Source organism: Rhopalosiphum padi, chromosome 3 (assembly GCF_020882245.1).
Source record: "Rhopalosiphum padi isolate XX-2018 chromosome 3, ASM2088224v1, whole genome shotgun sequence".
Taxonomy (NCBI): Eukaryota; Metazoa; Arthropoda; class Insecta; order Hemiptera; family Aphididae; genus Rhopalosiphum; species Rhopalosiphum padi.
Window position 1 is genome coordinate 75,360,791 of NC_083599.1, and position 26,086 is coordinate 75,386,876.

Consider the following 26,086-nt stretch of genomic DNA (forward strand, 5'->3'; position numbering starts at 1 on the left):
TTGGTCCAAATTACTTCCCCCTTATACTGGTCAAGCCCATATGACTCTGATAATTTTAGTCTAGACCCTGTAGAATCAGTATATTTTCTTTGGTGTTTGCTAATGCTATACCCTCGGATAAATGGATTTTATATTTGGCTTGTATTATCACATGGAACAACCATGTACCCCTAGCGTTTGTGAAGGTGGTACCTTCGCAATTTCCATATTTATCCCACACTCCTCCACTTGTGTGTGAGGTCATGAGTGTTTAATTCACTCGAATTCCTGATATTATGCCTCCTAACACGGTTTGATAAATTAGTTTATGATATAGGTCTTCGCATCGAGCATGCCCTAGTTCGATTATTTCAGAATAGTAGCCCCCATCTACCATTTGGGCATCCTCAAATGTGGAACATCTCGTTATGAGGTAATCCACAGAAATGAAGCACGATTTGAAATATTGTGGATGTATTTCTACCTTTTGCAATAATTTTATTTTTGGTACTGTTTCAATTTCTGTGGGTTTTTGACTTTCGCAGAAAACCACGTCGATGCTGTTAAATGCGCTTACATTTATTTGTGGGCCCCCACAGTCGTAAACTATGAAAGTTTGTACAGGACTGAGTTTTAATTTACATATGTAGGTTAGTAATAATTTTATGTTGAATGAAAGCATCTTTGGTTATTGTGCACTTTGTTATTTTTTATTATTTTTATTTAATATTGTTGTTATTTTGTACGCTTATATATATATATATATACATATATGCACACACATATACTTCGTACCAAATAAGAGCGCACTGCGTTGGCGCATCCAAATGAATCGTCTATTCGGTGTCATTGGTCGCCGGTAGTCGATCGTGTTCGACGCCGTCGACGATGTTGCCGCCGCCGTGAATACAGGGAATTGAAGTAACAATGCCCATGCGTTACGCATTATACAGTAAAATTATACTCATATTTTTCGTTTTTTTTAATTAATACCATTATACTGTACAGCAGAGTGACACACACTTGCCCACCTTTTTTTCCTTTATTGGTGTACCTACGTCTTATTATTATTTTTTTCATATGCACCTTGATATATAATATTAATATAATAATACAAATAATATTTTAATTGTTTGCATAAATAGGATAGGTTAGATTCTAAATAAAAACATATTTTGGTAGTACACAATTTTTTTGTATTCTTGTACATCGTCAAAGTTATTAGATTTATAAAAATATAGAAAATTAAAAATAAAAAAAAAATTAATATTACTAATCAGATAATTCAGAATCCGAAGACGTATCACCTAATGTCATTGTTACGCGTTCTGTTTCTGCCGTTAACATATTGTCTACAATAAAATCGATCTTATTGAATTTTTTTTCCTCTTCTGTCGTATGTCTTATGAAATTTTTCCACATATCATTCTCATTTACTCGCTTTATACCTTCCATTAATAGTGTTTTGACGTCACATAATTTATAGCTGGTGTTGTTCTTTTTTACGTGATCTTTCACGGAAGCCCATGCCAGTTCTATTGGATTCAACTCACAATGATATGGAGGAAGTCTTAAAATTCTCCGGTTGTGTGTTTCGACCAGATCGTCAATTACATACTTATCAAATTGTGGTTTTATTTGTTTTACAATGTCGAGTAATTCAGGGATCACCATAGGTCGATCAATTACCTGGCCTTTTTCCTCTAACCATTTTATAATGTCTGCTTTTCTGGAATTTGTGTTTGGAATTTTTTCTTTCTTCACAGAATGATATGGAGCATTGTCCATTACAATGACACTGTTGACATCATAACCGTACACCCATCTTTCATCACCAGTTATGACCCTTTCAAGTAAACTTGGATCGTCGTTGACGTCATTTAGCAGCTCCTGAGCGATGTTCATGCGATTGTTGTTTTAGTCAAAATTCAGCAGTTTTGGAATGAATTTTGCTGCCATTCGTTTCATGCCCAAAACATTTGAAAAAATGTTATGACATGAATCAATCGATATGCCAACTTCATCAGCAACTTCTCTAATTTGTGATTAGGCGATCATTCATAACCATTTTTTCCACTTTTTTCACTTTTCCATCGATTATTGACGTGCTGGGTTGACCGGAGCGTTCGTCATCTTCAACGTCTTCGCGGGTAAACACTTGTTTTTTCATAGCAGACTCACCATAGGCTTTTTGTAACATTTCACACACTTTGTTACACTTTATTTCATTTTTTACGCAAAATTTAATATAAATCCTTTGACTCTTCAATTCTTCCATTGTTTAAACGAGCAAAAATCGCCGAGCACATAAAAACACGTCGTACCTTAGCGACTACCACAGACAAAGTAAACAGGATTATAGCTGAAAATGTTATCATACTTTAGGGGCATGTATACCAATACAATAGAAAAAAAATTTTGACAATCGGACTCTCCAGACCCATTAAAATAAAAAATTCCGGGTACTTTTTTTTTTATACCTCGTATACTATCTATATACATTTTTTTTTATATGATGATAATAAAGGATAGTGAGTATTATTATGTATAAATATATTTATATTTATTTTTTATTTTTTTATTGTCGTTTATTTTTATGTCGTTACAAAATTGGTCATTTTTTTTATGTGTTTTAATGTCATGTAAATTAGTCGATGTTTCAATATTGTTGTTAATTGTATTAGTGCTATTAATATTGTTAATAGCATGTCTTGAGAGTGAGTCGGCGACTTTATTTTCTTTCCCTTTTTTGTATATAATGTCGAAATCTAATAATTTTAATGTTAATCTGGCTATCCTAGCAGAAGGTATTTTTAAGTTATTATAATATTGTAAACTTATATTATCACAAAATACAGTAAATTTGCGTCCCCATAAGTACTCTCGAAAATATTGAATTCCAAAACATAGCCCAAGTAGTTCAAGGGTTGTGGAAGAATACGTTTTTTCCGAGTCTAGTAGTTTCCTGGATGCATATCCTACGGGGTGTAGTGTTTTTTTGTCGTCTGGTTGTTCAATGCATGCGCCTAAACCCATTATAGAAGCGTCTATTGTATAGACGTGTTTATCATCGTCAAAATGTAATAGTAATGGTTGAGAGATTAAACATTTTTTTAATTTATTAAATGATTCTTCATGTTGATCAAGCCATGTTATTTTATTTGTCCCTGATCTTATTAATTCACTAAGCGGGTGTGCAATTTTGGCAAAATCTTTGACGTGTTTCCTATAATACGAACACATATCGATAAATGATCTCACGTCTTTTATTGTTTTAGGTGTTTTAAATTCGATTATTGCTTTAGTATTTTTGTCCAAAGGTTGTATGCCAATGGTTGATATTTCGTGCCCTAATAATTCTATTTTATCAAAAAAGAAATTACATTTTTTAATTTTTAGGGAGAAATTCATTTTATCAATAATTTCATATGCTTTGCGTAAATTTATTATAGCTTGTTCAAAATTATTACCGTAAGACACTAAAATCATCAATGTAAATTATAATTGATTTGTATAATATATTTGAAAATGCTTTGTTTAATTCTCTTTGAAATATAGCACTACTATTTTTAAAACCTTGTGGGAGTCTTGTGAAAGTTAATAGACCTAAAATAGATGTGAATGCGAGTTTATATTGGTCTTGCTCTTTGACAGAAATTTGAAAAAATCCACTGTTTAAATCTAACGATGTAAAATATTTTGATCCTTCTAGGGCTCTGAATAAATCGGCAATACGAGGTATTGGGTATTGATCGCATTCGACCCTGTCATTAAGTTCTTTATACGATACTACTAAACGGTATGATCCGGTTTCTTTTTTTTTTTTAACTAAAAAGGCCGGAGCGGCAAATTTTTAAATTACTGGTTTTACTGTTTGCTTTTAGTAATTTATTTATTTGACCCTCTAATTCGATTCTTTGTTGCGGTGAAACTCTATGTGGTGCATTAAATTTTGGTTCTTTGTAATTAGGATTCATTTTTATCTCGCAAGGTTTTATATTAGCTGATTTTATGTTAGAAGTATCTGTTGTAAAGATATGATTTTATTCTGTCAATAATTGAACGACTCGGTTGTGTAGTATTATGTTTAATTTGGGTGAAATTGAGAAAGAAGTGCCTTAAGAATTGGTTATAAACTGTTTTGTGATTGTATTTACTGGGTCTGGGACCGTTATATTTTCTGTTTGGTAATTGATTTGTTTGATTTGTCTATCGTCGATAATTTCTAATGATTCGGCATGTGGCGGTGTTTTAGTGTATAAAAACGTGTTGGGATGCGACTTTCTTTTGCGTCCAGATGTTTCGAAGGATCTAAATTTTTAGGGATTATCTTTAGTTTTTTATATAAATGTCGTTTGGGATCATTTGTATATTATTAACTGTATTTTTATTATCGTTTTTCGTATTTTTGATGTTTAAATTTTGTGTTAGTAAATTGATTGTCGGTATTTCTTGTATGTGAATTATATTGTTTGGGATTTTATTAGATGTTTTTGATGTCACCGTGCCTGGGATCCAGTGGGTATTTTTGTTAACATTATATAATACTATAGGCGATCTATTGCCATTCCCATATATTGTACCCGTATAGTTGTTATCGTTATATATGTAAGTATCGTGTTTGTAATAGTGTGCAATTGCGGCTAATTCTTCGTCAGACCACCAATAGTTTGGTAATTCATTCAGCAGTTCTAAAATAGACGTTATTTTATTTTCTTTATTGTCATTTAATGCATTACAAACAGCATATAGCCCAAAAGTCCCATTTCTGAAAACGTTTTCTCCCGGTTTGTATTTAGAAAATATATCATAGGCTTCATTATTGGTTTTATATTGTGTATCGATTATTTTTATTTCGGTTTTATTATCTTTATTATCATGGTGCTATTAATTATGTCGGTGTGTTATTTTAATTATTGTGTTGAATTATTTTTATCATCATAATATATATTTATTTCAATGTTAGTGTTTTGGAATTCGGAATATATTAGTTGTTTTACTATAGACCAGTTGAATTTATGGGGTTCTGAATCAAGAGTAGGCATTGCAATTTTTGAAATATTTAATTTTATAGCTTGAAGTTTTAGGTTATGGATTGAAGCTTTTAGATCTTCATATTTAGGTTTATAATAGTATAATTGTTTTGTTATTAAACGAAATATAATTTTATTATTATTGTTTATGGGTATGGTGTTTCTTACATTTATTTTTCGTGATGAAAGTAGTGTTTTGGTGTCACCATACACTTTGCGTATTAAGTTTGTTATCCCTTTATTCATATTTAGGTCTGCAGATACACAGTGAGGTATTTCAAAGTTATCTGGGCAATTAAATATGCTACCTTTTATTTCCTTAAAGTTGTTAGTATTATTTATATAATTTAATGCGTTTGTTTTATTGATTTTTAGTTGAACATTTATATTATGATTTAAGATAATGTTGTTATCTTTAAAGTCAATAAGAACATTATTTTTTTATTAAAAAATCGTTTCCAAGTTTAATTGTGCTAGATAGGTTTTTTACTACGTGAATATTTATATCGAAATAATTTTTGTTAATTTGTAACTGTATTTTACAATTAGAAAATTTACTCAGTGAAAATAACAAAAGTGTACAAGTGTATCAAGTTTACAACTTGATCAGTCTTTCAAATCATTTTCGTCTAAATTTGAAAATTTACTCGAAGTAAATCATAACACCGTAAGCATACAAGAAAAAGAATTAATAAAAATACAATTAACGTGTGTGAATATAACAGAACGTATGAAAAAAATTAACTTAGATATTTTAGAAAATATATACAAGTTAAAAAATCTAGAAAAGGCCATACCTGAAATTCTCGAAAACGTCGGCCAACAACAATACATCGATTTTCAGGTACAAATCAGAATAATCACCAAGTGTTAGACATCCAAAGTGAGTCCATACTTTCATAGCGTGTTCGTATTCTTCTTTTTTAACACCCTCTTCATAAAGTGTACTATAAAAATCTGCATGTACCGGTAAACTTGTGTCATCCAACTTACACCATGCATCCGTGTATTCATATGGATATACGCCCTTCCGGGAAACAAGCGGCATATCTTCCACAGAAAAATGTTTCAATGTTTCTCGGAATTTCGAAAAATCTGGTGTTAATAGATTTTTAGCTAAACTTTCCAATTTAGATGGCATAAATCTACACGTATCTACGAATCGTATGGTAAACGTCTTACTGATATATTTGGAAAATGAAATAAATTTTTCCTCGCTGTTAGGAATAACATTTATAGTGTTTGTATCATAATCTAATTCGGTAACTATAAAATGGGCGTCATAATTAGACAAGTTGTGAATGAAGCATGGTACAAATTTATGCTGTTTTAAATCAAGATTACATTTAAAACATAACGACTGTCTAAATTTACCTGTGAGGTGACAGCGGTCGCAGACTTTTTCAACTAAATCTAAGCTACTTTTATAAAAATTATAATTTGTGCATTGATTATGCCTACGAGTATCTTCATCACTCATATATAGGGGGACATTTGTTTTTAGCAATTTTTCAATTTTGAGACCTATTTCAAGTATATTATCAACAAAATGCTTGGCAACCTCCTCTTGACTTTCACTACCGCGATAAATAACTGGTGATGTTGGTATATTAAACTCCTCAAGCAGCTCCAACGGTACGTCATCGGACGCTTTGACTACAAATCCATAGCTCATAGGTTTATGCCTATGTGTTATAATTGTATGTACCCCCATAAGTTCGTTAGCTTTTACTAGTAGTGCTTCAAAATCGGCATAAATTGTAAATGGGTGGCGTTGTGCATTTTTCCATGCATTGAATTCGAGCTTTGTACCGATTTCGGGCATTATTGGTAGAATGAGTTTATGTGACCCACAAATAAGTTTATGCTGTTGGAGAGCTAGCCTCCCGCTTAACTTATATTTTAGACTTTGGTCATCGAATGATGTGAAGCACCGTTTACAATAATATATCGAATGACCATTATTAAAATTATATCGAAATGGTCGGCTTTTTCATTATCTACGATTTTTAATGGAAATATATGGTGATTAGAATGTTTTGGAGAAGGTTGAGGTGTTTTTTTAACTCCGTAGATGTTAACAGAAACTGACGGGTTATTTTTTTCAAAAATTTTAACCTCACTCCATGGTGTTGGAAATGTTAGCCCGGAAAAATTATATTTATTTTCTTCCCGATAATAATTTTCACCCTAGCGATGTTTATTTGGTCCCGTTACATGCTTTGCCAGAATAGCCCATTTAAAACAATAATTATCATTATTTTGTGGATTGATTGTTGCCCGCTTATTATTTATAGAAGGGGGTAGCTGAATGTATGATGATCCAGCTACAGCGTTAAACCTATCTGTATAATAATTATGTTGACCGTTGAGATTATGTGGATTATTAATATTATTTTGTTGATTAAGATTGCTATTGGAACTATTATTAGTAGGATTAAATAGCCGATTCAAAAACAAGGAACAGTCGGAAGTCCGTAACATATCGATCGACGATTTAGTCGTCGATATTGAATATCCGATAAAAACAATGAGAAAAATGGAGACCGCCTTTGGGATGGCAGCATCCTGCACACTGGACGATTCGGTAATGGGGGGCACTATAAATGTATTCTTGCCTAAATCCATAAACGTCACCTCTGAAGAGGTGGCAAGTTATAATTTGGGGGAAGTGCCTCCAATTAATTTAATTTTTAAGGGAAAAAATAGGAACAAATTTGTTATAAAATTTGTATAACGGATTCGTACTTTATTTATATTTTTTTTTTATTCAATATAATATCAGTTTTTTGCTTTTTTAAATATTTTTGTAATTTTTTTTTTTTATTTTTTATGTTCAATAATAATAATATGCTTATAGGTTTAGGTAATACTGTTTAAAATAATAATAAAAAAAAACATTTTATTTAATATTTATGCAGAGTATGATTTATTATTATTATTATTATAACATTGTATATTTTTTAAAGAGTAAGTACAGTATTTTTACAGAAACCTCTGTAAATTTTTTTTTTCCAATGCAATTCGTCATCGCACAATGGACCATTTGACCAATGGAAAGACTGTGCATCATCTAGAAAATACAAAAATTCATATCATCCAATCCTTGGATTTTATAAGCGTAGGATTTAGCACGGAGCGCGCAAAACTCCGTCATAATATGGCCGCCAGTCTCATCTGAAAATAGACCCGGGATCTTTTTCCTCTCAGCAATATAACACGGATGGTTTCGTGGTAAATTAGAAGTATCCATACGGTTGAGTAGATTGGCGTTCCTTGCAAGATCTTCGTAAAAGTCATCAGTGTGGATATAATATACCAGTGAATCTATAATAACAATTATTTAATTATGTATGAAACAAATATATATTAATTTATTAATTTACCGGTGTCAGTGTACATCAGCTCGATTTGATCACCATAATGCCTCTTCATCACGTTGTAGTGATAGTCGTACATTTTTGTCTTTGATATATCCAACACTGCTAAGCCTGCAGGAAGAATTATTAAATATCTATAAGAATGTAATATACATGCTATGATACATACCAATATAAATAGGTTTGTCGAATTTTATAATTTTTTTCTCCATTGTTACAGCACTCAGGTTTTCGTTGTATGGTGTCGCATATTTAAATGTGGTCAAGTTGATAAGTTTCTGCACTCTATCTTCGTTTGAAACAAGCTCCATTAGTATCCTTCGTCTAACTTGTTCCATAGTCTTACCTATCGATTTTAAAAAGGATTAGTATAAAATTGAATAAACACAAAAATTATAAAAAATACCAAAAATACTATTATTCATAAGCTTGAAGAAGTCTTTCTCAAAATCGTTCAAAGCTTTTTTTCTCATTTCGGTGTTTAAATTTATAAATTCGGCAAGCCAGGGCGATTGGTTGAATTGTAGGACCCTATGCACCTAGAATAAAATTAATCATGTCAAAAATAAATAAATTTACATTTTATTTTAAATAAATTTACTTTTTCAACTATCAACCCGTTTTTAATGGCTTGCTGGAGATTACGGTAATGTACGACATAATTTTTTTTTGACTCGAAGGTCGCCATCAGTTTTTTTACTTTCGAGCCATCGGGTATTCCGTTTTGAGGCAGAAATGGTAGATCATTATGCTGATCATGCAGTTCTGCTGGATACGTTACATCAACCTCATACATCCGTCCGATCGGCGAGTTGTCGTCCAAGTCGTTAAGACCATCGAGCTTGGCTTCAACCCACTTAAAACCTCCATAGGGCATACATTCTGCCATAGCCCAGCCATAAAGGTTATTACAGTCTTGATAGACAAGCCATGATATCGGTTTAGTTTCGTCATAATCAGGCACCTTATGGTTATTAGCCTTAGCATACCGCATACTAGCCTGCACCAATCCACCGCGTATACCTGTAATATAATTATTTCTATAACATTTAAAAAATTAATTTTTCATCATTTACAAACCTTTTTCTATACATAGTAGCATGTCATAATCGGTCAACAGTTCCAATTTCACCGATGTATATTTCAACATCGAATCGAAGCTGAATCCTGGGGCCGTATAATAAAATGCCGGATCTAAATTGTACGTTTTCATGCATAGATCGCGGAAATTTTCAAAAACATCCGCGAGCAACAAAACGTCAATTTTGGGATACAAATCGCTGTATTCGCCCAGCGTTCTGCATTCAAAGTGCCTCCATACCTCCATAGCATGTTCGTAGTGTACATCCTTAATACCCTACTCCTTGAGCGTGCTATAAAATTCTTCTTTTGGTGGTAGACTCGGCTCGTCCAACTTATCCCAGCCATCCGTATACTCGTATGGATATACACCCTTACGGGTGACTAGTGGCATATCCCGGGCATCAAAAAATTTTGCTGTCTCGCGGAATTTCGAAAAATCTCGAGTTAAAAGGTTTTTGGATAGAGTATCCAACTTTGATGCCATAAACCTGCACGTGTCTACGAATCGTATAGTAAACGTCCTACTGATATATTTTGAAAATGAAATAAATTTTTCTTCGCTATTAGCAATAGGGGAGAGCGGGGTAAGTTGTTACAATTTCAACATATATAATTTTGATATTTTTTCTTTCATCAGGATCATAATTTATGTTATACCATTTTATTAAGTAACTTCTTAGGTATCTTTCTGTGTAAAAAAAGTTAGAAAAAGTCAATTTTTAATACTTAAATAAATATGATTAAGTCACCTTGTCAAACTGTAACAACTTGCCCCTAGGTGGGGTAAATTGTTACAGCCCAGGGGCAAGTTGTTACAATATACATTTTTTTTTATAATATGATATATTATTCCAAAAAATAACAAATATTAAGCACTTTTTTATTGCAGTTTATTATAATAAGAACAGCCTTGTGTATAACAATTAAAAATGAATTAAACATATTACAAATAATAATTAATTAATATTTTATTACACAATTTTATAACAAAAAATAACTTTTAAACCTTTTAGAATAAAAACTAACAGTCCCATGTTTTATTTATTTATGAGTCTTACACAAATATTAAGTATTTTTTATTGGAAAGTATTATAATTAAAACAGTATTCTGTATTACAATTACAAATATTAAATCAAAAAACTAAATATTCTTTTACACAATATTATATAACTAACAAAAAAATAACTTTTTAAACCTTTTTGTATACAAATTAACAGTCTTATACATTACATAATTGACTCTTAAACTATTCAGTATCTTCAAAATCTTCATCAAGATCAGAAGAACAGTTTTTACAATTATAAAACAATAACCCACCTGCTCCAGCGCATTTATCATGAGCCCACTTCTTACAAGAACAACATTCAACCCAGTCTTCTCCTTTGCGGCTTTTAGAATATGCACCAAGACAGATTATACAGAAATAATCATCATCTTCTTCTTCTTCAGAGTCTACTGTGTTGGACTTATGTTTTTTAGTTTTTGGTTTTTGACTAGATTTTTCATTGGTTTTAGTTTTATTAAAATCTAATTTACGTTTAGATCTAAGGTCTTTTTTCTTATTTTTCTCATCACGAGCCTCTTGTTCTAGTCTCAACTTTTCCTTTTCAGGTGTATCTGTTAAAATTGTAGACTTCATTTTCTTTCTTGTACGATTGTTTCTTCTTTCACCTGCTTTTGGTAGAGGTCTTATGTCTTCAGGGGTTACTATAGTATGACCACTAGTAGATGGTTGTACACATTGTGGTGTATTAGGAGTCAGATGTTGAATTAAAGTATGATCAATATTATTATCTGTAGTGGTTGACAGTTCAATAGCAACAGTATCATTTATTGGTCTATCGGTAACTTCAGAGTACATATAATCCTCGTCAGTGAACACATTCCTGTTAAATCGCCATATACCAGTTTTAGTAAATCCAGAAGTTATATTTTTTGGAGTGGCTGATAATGGGAGAGATTCTTTTACTAATAACGGTATATCATAGATTGATATTGGGATTCCAGGATGTGTGTCCATCCAGCCACTAGCTGAATTATTATAAAATGTTTTAAAGGGACCATAGACTGACACATCCAATGGTTGTAAATTATTCGTAGTGTGTGGTGGAAAAGACAGCAACACAATACCATTTTCCTTACAAAAATCGACAACAGTAACAGACAAATGTGAAATATGATTGTCTAAAATGAGTAGGACTGGAGATGATGGACTACACTTAACATGTTTATGAAAATGCTGAACAAACATTAAAAAAGAAGATGCAGTGACCCATCCACTAGGGTGGCTTGCTCCAATGCAACCACTAGGTCCGTTATTTACAAAATGCTGTTTAAAATTAACTCTTGGAAATATGAGCATAGGTGGCAAAGAATTACCTATTGCATTGACTGCAAACACCATTGTTACAGTTGTCCCTCTTTCACCAGAAGTAGACCTTCCAACTTGTTTCTTCCCCTTTTCTGCAACAATTTTTTTTGGTTTTTGCACAGTTGTGACACCAGTTTCGTCAACATTCCATACTCTATGCCCCTCAAAATTATGCTTCACATACAGACTATGTAGATTATCAAAAAAAATAGCAACATTGTGTCTATTAAAGCTGGTGATTCTCCCAAGACTAGTTGCTTCAGGTAAGCGTAATGATAAAGTATGATTTCTTTTTAAAAAATTAGTAAACCAGTCTTTAGAGGCTATTTTGTGTACATCCCACCCTTTGGGATATGCAACATTATTTAATTTTGCATATTCATATGCCAATACCTTAACATCTGATGGTGTAATACCATAATAAATTCTGCTACAATGTACCAAGTAATTAGATAAAGTAGATTCTAACTCATCTGAAAAGATTTGTTTGTTTTTTGCATAGCCTACCAGTTTACAATATGGTTTTAATGGTAAATTTGATTGTTTCTTTATATATCTTTGAAGAGTCATAAAGTTTATTTGATATTTTTCTGCAGCATTTCTTAGTGAACTTTCTTTTGATGACACTTCAGCAGCAGCATTTTTATAAATATCTTCAGATATTGTACCACGGTTTGTTCTTTTTATATAGTTTCTAACCATCTAAATAAGACAGTTATAGTAATTAATAACTTGTACATACAAATTCAATTTTTTTTTTGTAGTGGGGTAAGTTGATACACTGTAACAACTTGCCCCATACAGAAATATTTCGTATGCAGTGTTATCACATGAAAGTAAATGGTTAATTTTGTAATTTGTGAATAAAAAATGAAATAGTATTACCTAATGAATATGTACATAGTAACAAAAATGTCTTACCTTAAGTACTTGCTACGAAAAAAAATAATGAAATTGTCAACTAGAATTTATTACTGATATGTAAAAACAGATATTTATAAATATATTTTGATATTGATAATATACAACCGTTGTTATCACGAAATATTTTTCTCGTTAATTTGTTTTACAAAATCATCTGAACGATACAGTTCTACCATAATTTAAAGTGCAAAATATCCCCAATGTAACAACTTGCCCCTGTAACAACTTACCCCGCTCTCCCCTAACTTTTATACTATTAGCGTCATAGCCTAATTCAGTTACAATAAAGTGGGCGTCATAATTAGATAAATTGTGGAAAAAACAGGGGACAAATTTCAGTTGTTTTAATTTTAAATTACATCGAGAGCATAAAGATTGTCTAAATCTACCAGTAAGGTGACAATGGTCGCGGACTTTCTCGTTTGTGTCGAAACTGCGTTTACAAAAGTTACAATTTTTATTTTCATTGTGTTTTCGCGTATCTCGGTCATTCATAACTATAGGGACATTCGTCTTTAGCAATTCTTCAATTTTACGACCTACATCAACTATATTTTCGAGAAAATGCCTGGCAACATCCTCCCGACTATCACTACCGTGATAAACAACTGGCGCGGTTGGTATATTGAATTGCTGGATAAGCTCTAGTGGAACTTCTTCGGACGCTTTAACTAAAAACCCATAACTCATAGGTTTGTGGTTATGTATTACAGTCGTGTGTTCCCCCCTTTTCTCATTAGTTTTCACCAGTAGAGCTTCAAAATCCGCGTAAATAGTGAATGGGTGTCGTTGAGCATGTTGCCAATTATCGAATTCTAGCAATGTGTCAACATCGGGCATTATGGGTAGAATAGGTTTATGAGATCCGAAAATTAATTTATGCTGCTGAAGTGCTAGCTGCCCACTTAATTTATATTTTAAATTTTGTTTGTCAAACGATATATGTTATTTGCGAGCGGATTAAGCGTGAAAAATTAGATATATATACGTAGTGACTTTTTTCTCCGGCAGTGAATAAAATGATGTCGAAATGCTCGGCTTTTTCATTATCTACTACTTTTAATGGAAATATGTGATGATTCGGATTTTTTGACGAAGACTGAGATATTTTTTTAACTCCGTAAATATTTACAGAGACTGTCGGGTTATTTTTTTCAAAAATTTTAACCTCACTCCACGGTGTTGGGAATGATAAGCCTGTAAAATTATATTTGTTTTCATGTCTGAAATAATTTTCGCCTACACGATGTTTATTTGGACCTGTCACGTGCCTCGCCAGAATGGACCATTTAAAACAATGCTGATCATTATTTTGCGGATTGATCGTCGCCCGTTTATTTTTGATTGAAAGAGGGAGCCGAATATAAGATGAGCCAGCTACAGTGTTAAAAGTATCATCACGATTCTCGTTTTCATTTTGTCGGTTATTATTCGGCGTGTTTAACGTAATATTATTTCGAATATCTGGGTTGTTATCAGTATTATGATAATTTACGTCATCATCGTCATCGCGTTCGTTATCAAAATTGATAACAGGCAGGCCAATGTTAGGGGTTCCCCCCATAGGCGTATATTTGTATACTGTTAATAAAAGCCCATCGATGGATTCTAATACATATCCACTACCCTTTGCAACATAAATTTCCTCCTCGTGCAATAACGTAGTGAACGCCTGCTCTATTAATGAAACTATATCAGAATCGATAAAAATTTCTCGGGCCGATGTCTTGAATGACCTATTTTGCGATGAGTTATCTACACGCGGTTGGTTATAAGTGGCTTCAAGTTTTAAATTAAATTTTATCGGATTCACAACTACAATTCTCCTTAATATTAACAAGCTCAGGTTTTAAATTATCTAGAAATGAAATATAATTTTCAAAATTATTCAGATTTTTAGCATAATACGTCGACAGGGGCGATACGCGACGGCGCGACGCTGTAATACGTACTAGTATGTAACTAATTGAAAATAATAATTTATTTCATATATTATTAAATAAATAATTATAGAGTAACAATTAAAATAATGTTATTCATAAAATACAAATAATACAGTTGGTAATAATTTTTTATTTTTTTAACATTCGTCTTGAATGAAATATTAAAATTTAAAATAACAATGTATATTTAAATCTTATTTTTTTTTTTTGTATTTTCTAGATGATGCACAGTCTTTCCATTGGTCAAATGGTCCATGGTGCGATGACGAATTGCATTGGAAAAAAAAAATTTACAGAGGTTTCTGTAAAAATACTGTACTTACTCTTTAAAAAATATACAATGTTATAATAATAATAATAATAAATCATACTCTGCATAAATATTAAATAAAATGTTTTTTTTTATTATTATTTTAAACAGTATTACCTAAACCTATAAGCATATTATTATTATTGAACATAAAAAATAAAAAAAAAAAATTACAAAAATATTTAAAAAAGCAAAAAACTGATATTATATTGAATATAAAAAAAATATAAATAAAGTACGAATCCGTTATACAAATTTTATAACAAATTTGTTCCTATTTTTTCCCTTAAAAATTAAATTAATTGGAGGCACTTCCCCCAAATTATAACTTGCCACCTCTTCAGAGATGACGTTTATGGATTTAGGCAAGAATACATTTATAGTGCCCCCCATTACCGAATCGTCCAGTGTGCAGGATGCTGCCATCCCAAAGGCGGTCTCCATTTTTCTCATTGTTTTTATCGGATATTCAATATCGACGACTAAATCGTCGATCGATATGTTACGGACTTCCGACTGTTCCTTTAAAGACTTTAGTAAATTCATTTTTTTGAATAACTGTAAAATAAAAATTAATTAATTAATCATCAAATCACTTATAATTCATTATATAATAACCGTTTATTATTATTATTATTATAATACTAAAATAAGATTCAAGAAAACTTACGTTTTGTATAAATTGAATAATTGAATAATTCAATTCAATTAAATTACAATATTACAATATTCAATATTGTTCTCGTTGTTGTTGTTGTTGTTGTCGTTGTTTTTGTAGTTATTATTGTTGTCACTGATGTGATAACAATTCGGATCTAAAAAATAAATAAGTATTATAAACTTTAATATTAAAATTTAGTTTTTGAAATTTTATTTTAATTGATTATAATTTTATAATATTATTATTTCATTCGAAAATAATTGTATGTTGAAAACTAATAAGTTGACTAAACCTTCGTCCGGTTATATTAATAATAATAATTATTATAGAATAGAACATAAATAAAATAAAACTTACTTTTTATAAGTATAACTGGAACGAATATAATTTAATATATTAATTTATCACTGGTTATAATTAAAATATTCAGATGTACTGCCTTAGACGATTGTTGAAGACAACTGAATACTTATCCACTGGAGTGATATACTCGTACAATTAACCTCTTCATGCATGATTTTTTTTATTAACAAAAAAAAAAAATGTACCCATATGTAAATTTTGACGTAGAATTCGAAAAAAATACTTTAAAAAATATCAAAAGATTATTTAAAAAGATATTTAAAAAACAAAAGCCGGCAACATTTGGTGCCATCCCGTTTTAAAGTACCTATACTTGATTACAAACAAATAAATAATTAATGTATAAAATATGTTTGAATTTTATTATTATAAGACATTAGAAGTATTAATTGATTAATTATTTTATGATAACATACATATACTGATAACATCAAATAAAAAAGAAAATTAAATCATATATTTAAAAATGTTAATTATTTTAAATAGCTTGAAATAAAAAATATATGCACAAAAAAAAAGTTTTACTTGTATCGTTTTAATACTTTTATAATATTTAAAATTTACTTGTTAGGTACCTACCTACTTAAAATTAAAGAATAAGTCTTATATCAATATTAAAAAAAATTGAATTATTTTTTTGTATGAAAATTTTCCATACATTCTGGACACACAGGCTCTTGGCATTTACAACAAATATAACGGGTACGTCTTTTGCAGTCAGCATCATGACATCTTGGTGGATGGTTAGTTGAAACTTTTTTTGGGTAGTGGTTAGATCCATCATATCTGTAAATCATTAATATTTTAACTAAATAAAATTAAAGTTGTAAAAAATATTTTAATTAGGTACCTTATTACGTTTGAGGTCTTGGTAACAACCCGTTTTTTTAGTGGTATATATTCATCTGTAGCTCCTGGCCTTCCTCGTTTCTTTGATGTAGTCTTATTAAATGCAATTAAAGATGTAGCGACTTCTGCTTTAAAGTTTAGTAGTGACATATTATTATTTGTTTTCTTTTTATATATGATCCATGCGTTAACGATTGATACATTTAGGAAATGAAAAAAAATTCGGTGGTACCATTTTTTATTTTTAAATAAATGTGCATAGTGTGAAATCATACGGTCCATCATATCTACTCCGCCCATGAACATATTATATTGCTGAACTGAAAATGGTCGAGACACTTGTATAAATTGTTTTGTTTTACGATCAAAACGTTTAGTTTCATCTTCAGGAAGAGCTCCAGCATACGTCGAAATTGTATGTACTTCTTTATTGTCGACCCAACGTACAACTGAAATATTATCATTCGATGTAGTGACTGAAGATGCACCACGTGGTAATAATTTTCCCGCTACTAAATATGATTGAATATTTTTGACACGATTTAATCTTAAAGTTCCCAAAACAAATATACCATTGTTTCTTAGTTCGGTTAAGAGTGGTAGCGATGTAAAAAGATTATCCATAAATAATTTTATATTTAAATTATGTATGTCATGGCAAAGTCTTAGAACTGAATCACCAATTGGACCAAATTTACTTCGTTTAGACTTATCACTTCCTTGGTACATTTCAAAACAATAGATGTAACCAGAAACTCCTGCTCTAGCCCATACTTTGAACCCCCACTTCTTTGGTTTATTTCTGAGATATTGTTTCAAAGAATTTCGACCTTTAAATGGTATCATCATTTCGTCAATTGCTTGGTGTTCTGAATTATCATTTGCCTCATAAAATGTTTGATGTAAAATGTCAAGAACTGGGCGAACTCTCCAGTATCCATCTCCTTTTACACGTTCCTCGTCAGAAGCAAAATGTAAATTACGTTTTATTTCTTCAAAACGATTGTTGGTCATATTATCAGCTATAAAAGGTATTTTTATACCTTCAACAGACGACCAATACATTCTGAGTTGCGGATAACGTAAGTAAGTCATAGCAATGTTTAATCCTAAATATGTTTTAAGTTCATTAACCGTTAATTTAAAATTAGAGCGGTTGTTATTCGCAGCATAAATATTAGACTCCATTGCGATTTTCATAAATAATTTTTCTGGAAATATTTTCATGAAAAACTCAAACGGCGTTTCACATTCATATGACATATTATCATCACCTAAAAATGGTGGTGGGTTTTCGCAAAAATCATTATCTTTGCCGGAAATCCATGTTCTTGGGGTATCGAAATTTACCGTAGTATGATAAACAGGTTTAGTTTGATCTGACGAAGACGGGGTAGAGTTGGCACTATTTCTTTTTGATCGAGTTTTAACAGGTGAATTATCAAGTACAGTGAAACCTCTATATAGTGGACAGCCACGGGGAATTAAAAATTGTCCATTATAGAGAGTTGTCCACTATTGAGAAAACCTCTACTTAGTGGACATTTGCAAAAAATTACTAAATGTCCACTATAGGGAGACACTATAGGAAATTGCAGGTTATATGTACACTGTATATGAACATATACATTGGAATATTAATTTATTATTTATTATGTATGTATATTATAATATAAATATGTATGTAGATGTATGTATATTTAATGTATGTATGTATGTATTAAAAAATTATGTAGTATAAAAATGCTTATAAAAATGTTTAATGATTATGTAAAATTAAAAAAATCTGTAATTTTTTTTTGTGTAAATTTTTTTTGCTCTTCAAAATGAATTTGTAAATTGGCTACCATTGATAATGCGATTTCATCTTCTTTATTTTTAAAATATGTTTTTAAATTATTTATTGTTTTCCAAACTTCTTCAAACGTTGGATTGTATATCGAATCGTCTTCATCTTCTTCTTCTTGTTCTTCGAGTTGTTCGTTTTCTTTTTCACTAAAATTGTCTAGATTACAATTGATTATATCTGATATGATTAATGTATTGTCTTCTGTAAGGATATTATTATCTATAGAAACATAGTCCTCAATTTCGATAGTACTCGGTACAAGTTCTGAGAATAAGTCCAAATTTGCAACATTGTCATTTTCCATTACATATTCTGCTGTATCGAACGAAAAAAATCCCGACTTTTTAAAACAATTTTTGACTGTCTCTGGTTTTATATTTTTTAATGCGGACTTTATCCAAAAAATTGCATCTAAAACGTTTATAGATTTGTTTTCTACATTCTGATCAACTCTAGATAAAATATGACGAAGTAATCGTTGGCGATAATGAACTTTAAAATTTTTAATAATTCCTTGATCTAGTGGTTGGCAAATCGAAGTCGTATTTGGAGGTAGGAATATTAGTTTTATATTTTTTAAGTTTAATGTATCAGGATGTGAACTAGCGTTATCTAGAAATAAAATAATTTTTCTATTTTCCATCTCCATTTTTCTGTTAAAACACATTAGCCAATCTGTCATTAAATCTCGATTCATCCATGCCTTACGGTTAGCTTTCCAATTAACACCTAACGTTGATACATTTACACTTTTGAAACAACGTGGTTTTAGTGATTTTCCAATTATTAACGGAGTTTCAAATTCCCCGATCATATTTACACATAGTAAAACAGTTAATCGATCTTTAGCTATTTTACCTCCACGACAAATTTCGTTTTTTAAACACAATGTTTTATCAGGAAGTGCTCGAAAAAATAAACCTGTTTCATCACAATTGAATATATTTTTTGGTTCATAATCTGAAATTAATGTTTTCAATTTTTCTAACCACTTTTCTACGACACTTGTATCAACAGAGTTACCTTCACCACATATATTTTTAAAAGAAATGTTATGACGTTCTCGGAATTTTTGAAGCCAACCATTTGAAGCTTTAAAGTTTTCTAGACCTACCTCATTTGCAACTTCTCGTGCTTTCTCTTGGAGCAATGGTCCAGAAACAGGTAAATTATATGAACGGGCTCTACAGAACCATTCAAATGTAACTTTATCTACAAGTGCTCCATCCGATGTCTTCGAAAATTTTCTCCTCATATCTTCATTGCCGTTCTCAGCGTAATATTTTTTCAAATTACACGCATCTTGTAAAATGTTATTCACCTGTATTTTTCATTAAATGATTTTTAGATAAATTAAAACAAAATATGTATGTGTTTAAATTAAATATTTAAATTTACCTGTGACTTGCTTATGCAAAATCGTTCTGCTAAAACACGAACACTTAGATTTTCTGTTTCCTTGGTTTTAATAATATTTAATTTTTCTTCTAAGTTCAATCTTTTTCTTTTATTATTATTCATTTTAACGTAGGTACGTGTTCACACAATGTGCTGCACACAACTAACGACCGAACACATAACCGAACCATTAGTAATTTTTCGATTAGGAAAACCATTAAGATAAGATAAAATATGAACGAATATATAACAGATAAATATAGTATTTTTATTAAACGTTTTTGAAATGTACATGTATTGTGTCCATTTATGAGAGGTAATTTTTAATTTGGTACCAGTTTATTGTGTCCACGTCCACTATTAGGAGTGTCCACTACTAAGAGGTTATAACTCCTATTATACGCATACATTTTTGCCGGGGCATTTAGAAGTGTCCACTATTGGGAAGGGTCCACTATTGAGAGGTGTCCATTAATAGAGGTTTCACTGTAATGAAATATGAGGGACACTTATAATTATAGGATCTTCATCTACGTGAATGTTATTGGTAGATGTAGGAAGTACGTCTGTATTTTCCACACATTCCACAGGCCAGTCCATTATATCATCGAAGCAATTATTATCAGTATTATAATTTGGTACATCAAACTCACTGAAAAAATTGTCTTCGTCCTCTTCTTGGTCAGAAATTTCAGACCCAGAAGGTATAGACATTTCGTCTTCTTCCATTTCAAAATCCAACAAATCCGCAATGGTATGTTCATTTAATTTAGACATTTTCACAAATTATTGAAAAAAAAAATATATTTACGAGACCAACTAATAAACACTACTTTACTCATACAACAACACAACGTAATGATAATAATGAAAACCATTTAAAAATCCATAGATGAAATAAAAAACAAAAATAAGACGCCTGTAGAGACCTGCAATAGTTGGTACGTAAATAGACAAAACGTCATAAAATTGATTGAAAAAATACATCCACCAAATCGGGCTGGCACCAAATGTTTCCATCAACAAATCTCGTTATAAAAATTTTTCCATTTACCAAAACTGGTTTTAATTAATATTATCTTAAACATAAATTATAAATCTATTCAGAAATATTTTTTTCGAAAAATTTATTTGATTTTTATGTATAAAAAAAATTGTCTAAAGTGGATGACTCGTAGTAATTTTGGAAAGCTGTAATCTTTCTGTTTTTAGTCATTTTCTACCAATTTTAAATATGACTAGCGCTACCTATACTAGCAAAATATAAACATTACTATGTTATCATAATGTAGAATGATATATGAACACTGTTATAATTTAAGCTGATTTTTAATAAAAATAAATATACATGGCACCATTTGTTGCCACTATGCGGGAAGAGGTTAACTCATTATTAACAAAATAAATACCTCCCACTATTTGGTATAGCACCACATAATACTAGTCACCCGCAACGATCCCTGTGTGCAAATATTTCACCGAAAATATTATTATTATTATGTATATTATATAGTAAACATTATAAACATCCACATATTTTAACACGTTGAGCTCCGCTAGTGTTTACGGCACAGTGCCCTTGTCGCCGCGCCGAAACTACGTACGGTCGACTATGCGTCGACAGGGGCGATAGGCGACGGCGCGACGCTCTAATACGTACTTATCCTATTAGTATGTAACTAATTGAAAATAATAATTTATTTCATATATTATTAAATAAATAATTATAGAGTAACGGTTAAAATAATGTTATTCATAAAATACAAATAATACCGTTGGTAATAATTTTTTATTTTTTTAACATTCGTCTTGAATGAAATATTAAAATTTAAAATAACAATGTATTTTTAAATCTTATAATATGATAAAAGTAAATAACAAACAAATATAATACAGTATTACCTATACTGTACTGAAATCAAAATAATTATAAACAATTTTTCACTGTTGTTTATGATAGTTCAAAAAGCACGGTTCCAAACTATGTCCTGGTTGTCCGTCACATTGTGAACAAAAATAAGTTGTTTCTGTTCTAGTTCCCTCTTTAGCGCACTCTCGACATCTTTTTCGAATAGGTCTGTTTTTTTTATTTTTCTCCACTTTTGTAGGTAAATGTTCGGGTCTGATTAATATTGGAACTTGTGGTGATGGAGTATTTGATTTAAATGAAAGTAAACTGTTTATAACAGATAAACGATAATCATAATAACTTATTTTTTTATATTTTTTATATAAATCAAGTATGAATTCAGCATACATATTTGTATAAAATGGATACCAATTTTTTTGTACCAACGTAATGTCTTACGTTCACATGGATAATATGCCATCATCTGATCTTGTCGATCAACACTGGACATAAATTTATTATATTGGACAATTTGGTTAGGTTTAAGTTTTACATTACCACGTCTATTAGTTGCTTCGATCAATTCGCCATTGTATTCAGAACTTATAGTCAAAACTTCACGTCGATCTTTCCACTTTGTTACACACACGCCATCTTTTGTGTACTTACTAATAGATTCTCCAGTATTAAGCTTTTTTTTTATTACGTCAGTAGGATTTTTTTTTCGATTGCTTCGAAGTGTTCCTGTGCAGTATGTTTTTTTTTCCAATAGTTTATGCGCTAAATCGACACTATTATAGTAATTATCCATGTATAATGAATGGCCTTTGTAAAGATGGTTTTCCATTAGTTTATTTACTACATATTCTGTGTGTGATTGAGACAATGATACATCAGTACCTTGCCCTGAATAAATTAAAACTTTTTGAACAAGTCCTGTCGGTTAAGTTAGCATGTATAGTTTTACGCCATATTTATGGCGTTTGTTTTTTATGTACTGTCGAAACACCAAGCGACCGCGCCAAAGAACCATTGATTCATCAAGAGATAAGTTTTTTGACGGTGCATATATTTCATTCATTCTATTGTTGAAATAATTTAGAATTTCTTCAACTTTATAAATACGACTAAGATTTTTAGAATTATTTTCCGAATTATTACAAAAGTGCAGTGCTCTCATAATTAACATATATCTATTTCTACTCATATTATTTCTAAAACAACTTAAATTAAATAAACTACTGGTTTTCCAATAATCATCGACTCTTGACATTTTAATAGTTCCTGTGTGAAAGAGTAATCCAAAAAATACTTTTAATTCATTTTTATTCACGTCTACCCAAGCGTTTATTCGAGATTTATCACTCGATCTACTCAAAAATAAATCCGCTGCATAGTTATTGGTTTCTTTTACAACTAAATCATAAAAATCATCATTCAATAATAAATTTAAAAAATCTATTGGTTGATCGCCGTCGGGTCGTATTTTTAGTCCAGGAATTTCATTGAAATCAATGTGTTCTAAACAACTTGGAGACTCATCTAACCAAATAAAATTATTTTCACTATTACTACGTGCCTGGCTAGTTGCCCTGGCTCTACTGGTAGAAGGTATATTATTGCGAGGTGTCGGACGTATAACTACATTTTCATTTTCCTCGTCTGATAAGAGTGGACTTACTTGTTCTATAACAACGTCATTTACACCATCATCGTCACCAGAATCTCCTTCACCCAAGTCGGTTTCAGAACTCAAATCAAAATCTTCATCGGACGATAGTGGCACATCAAATAAATCAGACACTTGTTCATCGGTTAGACATTTTTTTTTAGATGGTGGTGAATTTTTTGAAGTTTTTTTACGTAATCGCGAAGGTCCAGGACACGAATTCATATTATAATTGTATTGATTGCAAAACTGTTCTAATAGATATACATTTGTAAGTTTATAAAATAAAAATAATTTAAATATAATGAAAAAAGATACTTACAACAATATAATTACCAATTAGTAAGATCAAACGACAAAATATTCGAACAGTTGAAAAAACAAAATAAATTTAGTATTTTACGTAAATATAAAAATGTCGGACAGGACGGACAGGTATAATATTATTTTACATTTCGTTTACTTAACATTCGTGTATACAATAAGAATAAAATATTTTACGTGACGTGTATGCACGAATGGTTCGTTTACGACTAGAATAGCCACAGAAAAAATAAACAAATAATAATCTTATTTTATTTATAAATATTTCATAATAAAAATAATTTTCATTGCGTAATAAAAATAGTTTTATATTTTTCGAATCACCCTGTATTCTGAGGAACACGGTGTATACAGCGTAAAATAATTTGTATGAATATGTTAGTGTTGGGAATGTTATTTATACCATTTATTATGTCAAATTGCGATAGAATTATAATAATACGGTGTATAATTATCAGGGCTCGGGACTTTATGTGCTTAAAATCTTAAAAATATGCGCATACATATGCACCAAAAAATATCAAAATATGCGCTTTAATATGCATTTATTTTTAATTAAAAAATACATACTTATTCAAATTTAATTTAAAAAAAAAACATATCTTGTATATATGACTAAAAATGTATATTTTATTCATGCTATATTACTAAAATAAAATGTAAAAACTGTTGAATGGGAGGTCTTTGGATTTTTCAACACTCAGCATCTTCTATACCTAGCAATTATAATTTTTATGTATTAAAAAATAATCATTTTATAATTCTAATTATGTACTTACTTGCATTACACTGGATTATCAAATGTTTTTTTATGTTCTCGACTTTGAAAGACCTTCTATTATTTGTAAGTAAAGTTTTATAGGCGGAAAATGATCTTTCTACGTTTACCGATGTGATGGGAGCATATTTAAAATATGTCAGATCATTAATATCTAAGTCTTCTGGTAAGTCTTTCATGTCAATTAATTCACCATTAAGAATGTTTTTAATTTTCTTTAGCATAGCAAGACCAACATTTTTCTTCAATACATTTTCCATCTTTGTACAGATATTTTTCCCAGTTGTCCCAGTAAGACATTTCATTGCAACACTTACATTGTCAATAATTTCAATTGAATCAGCTAAAGAAACACCTTCAGTTTGCAATTTTGTAATTGATGTAATAAGAGAACTAAAATTTGATTTTATGTAGACTAAATCATTTTTAATGTGAGGTGTTGCCAAGTATTTTTTTGCATTTTTTATACTCAAAGCATCCTCTGAATCTAATTTATTTACAATATTGAAAATTATCTCAAAGTGTTCACAGTAATATATGGCTGCATTTATCCAGGTGCCCCATCGTGTTATTACTGGCTCTGGAGGTAAAGGTAAATCTGGTGCCTCAGTTTTAAAAAGAAGTATGCGAGATGGAGCTTTTCTAAATATTTTTTTGATATTTGAAATCAGCTGATCAACAGATTCATATTGGCTTCGTACTTGTTCAGCCACCCTGTGTAGCCCGTGAGCAGTACATGTAACGTGTATCATTTTGGAATAAAAGCATTTAACGTTTGACCACATTTGACCATGTAAGGTGCTGCGTCCGACAAAAATAATAAAACATTGTCATGTTTTATACCATCTGGCCATAATATAGATAGAGATTTGTCAAATAGCTTACTAACTGTAGAATAATTAGCTTTTTCCAGTTCTTCAGTGTTCAAAAGAAATATTTTTCCAGATTTTTCAGCTTCCAAAGTACCGATAATCACGTTTGCGATAAATCGACCTTCAGCATCGGTCGTTTCGTCGATCGATATCCAAATTTTATGATCAAAAATATATTCTCTTATTTTTTGCATAGTTTCAATAAAACAATCATCAATATAGCCTTTTCTTAAAGTTGTTTCGTATGGTATCTCTTTCCCTGTGTAAGATTCCAAAAAATGTCTAAATACTTGGTTCGATAATTTATTAAATGGAATGTTAGCCGACAGCAATGCTTTACATAAGTCCATATTGAAAGTAGACTTTTTAGTTGTATTAGTTTGTGTAATCATTTGTTGGGTTCTTGTATTGAACATTTCCCTCCGTTTAATCATTTTCACATGTTTAATG

At 30.6% G+C, this 26,086-nt stretch overlaps 4 protein-coding genes across 4 annotated transcripts; all 4 read right to left on the bottom strand.

The window, feature by feature from the left end:
• Window positions 1-1,251: 1,251 nt before the first annotated feature.
• Window positions 1,252-1,884, bottom strand: LOC132925704 (uncharacterized). Its single transcript, XM_060990075.1, has one exon. The coding sequence runs from the start codon at window positions 1,882-1,884 to the stop codon at window positions 1,252-1,254; it is 633 nt and encodes a 210-aa protein (XP_060846058.1).
• A 6,201-nt stretch (window positions 1,885-8,085) lies between these two features.
• Window positions 8,086-9,316, bottom strand: LOC132925705 (uncharacterized). Its single transcript, XM_060990076.1, has 5 exons — window positions 8,994-9,316; window positions 8,799-8,931; window positions 8,562-8,738; window positions 8,399-8,503; window positions 8,086-8,339 (listed from the first exon to the last, which is right to left on the bottom strand). The coding sequence occupies exons 1-5, from the start codon at window positions 9,279-9,281 to the stop codon at window positions 8,086-8,088; spliced, it is 957 nt and encodes a 318-aa protein (XP_060846059.1). The 5' UTR covers window positions 9,282-9,316.
• Window positions 9,317-15,526: 6,210 nt separating this feature from the next.
• LOC132925706 (piggyBac transposable element-derived protein 3-like) lies at window positions 15,527-18,442 on the bottom strand. Its single transcript, XM_060990077.1, has 5 exons — window positions 18,432-18,442; window positions 17,173-18,356; window positions 16,899-17,025; window positions 16,707-16,834; window positions 15,527-15,582 (listed from the first exon to the last, which is right to left on the bottom strand). The coding sequence occupies exons 1-5, from the start codon at window positions 18,440-18,442 to the stop codon at window positions 15,527-15,529; spliced, it is 1,506 nt and encodes a 501-aa protein (XP_060846060.1).
• Window positions 18,443-18,576: 134 nt separating this feature from the next.
• On the bottom strand, window positions 18,577-20,294 carry LOC132927775 (tigger transposable element-derived protein 6-like). The gene is made up of 2 exons (XM_060992367.1): window positions 20,145-20,294; window positions 18,577-20,067 (listed from the first exon to the last, which is right to left on the bottom strand). The coding sequence occupies exons 1-2, from the start codon at window positions 20,265-20,267 to the stop codon at window positions 18,664-18,666; spliced, it is 1,527 nt and encodes a 508-aa protein (XP_060848350.1). The 5' UTR covers window positions 20,268-20,294; the 3' UTR covers window positions 18,577-18,663.
• Between the last annotated feature and the right edge of the window lie 5,792 nt (window positions 20,295-26,086).

Coding starts and splice junctions, on each gene's coding strand:
- LOC132927775 (XM_060992367.1), bottom strand. CDS start 20,267: ATGAATAATAATAAAAGAAAAAGATTGAACTTAGAAGAAAAATTAAAT. Junction 20,068..20,144: donor TTTGCATAAGCAAGTCACAG/GTAAATTTAAAT, acceptor TGAAAAATACAG/GTGAATAACATTTTACAAGA.
- LOC132925705 (XM_060990076.1), bottom strand. CDS start 9,281: ATGGCAGAATGTATGCCCTATGGAGGTTTTAAGTGGGTTGAAGCCAAG. Junction 8,504..8,561: donor CGACAAACCTATTTATATTG/GTATGTATCATA, acceptor TTCTTCCTGCAG/GCTTAGCAGTGTTGGATATA. Junction 8,340..8,398: donor GCTGATGTACACTGACACCG/GTAAATTAATAA, acceptor TTGTTATTATAG/ATTCACTGGTATATTATATC.
- LOC132925704 (XM_060990075.1), bottom strand. CDS start 1,884: ATGAACATCGCTCAGGAGCTGCTAAATGACGTCAACGACGATCCAAGT.
- LOC132925706 (XM_060990077.1), bottom strand. Junction 17,026..17,172: donor CGGAGTAGATATGATGGACC/GTATGATTTCAC, acceptor TAAACTTTAAAG/CAGAAGTCGCTACATCTTTA. Junction 16,835..16,898: donor AAGACCTCAAACGTAATAAG/GTACCTAATTAA, acceptor AATGATTTACAG/ATATGATGGATCTAACCACT.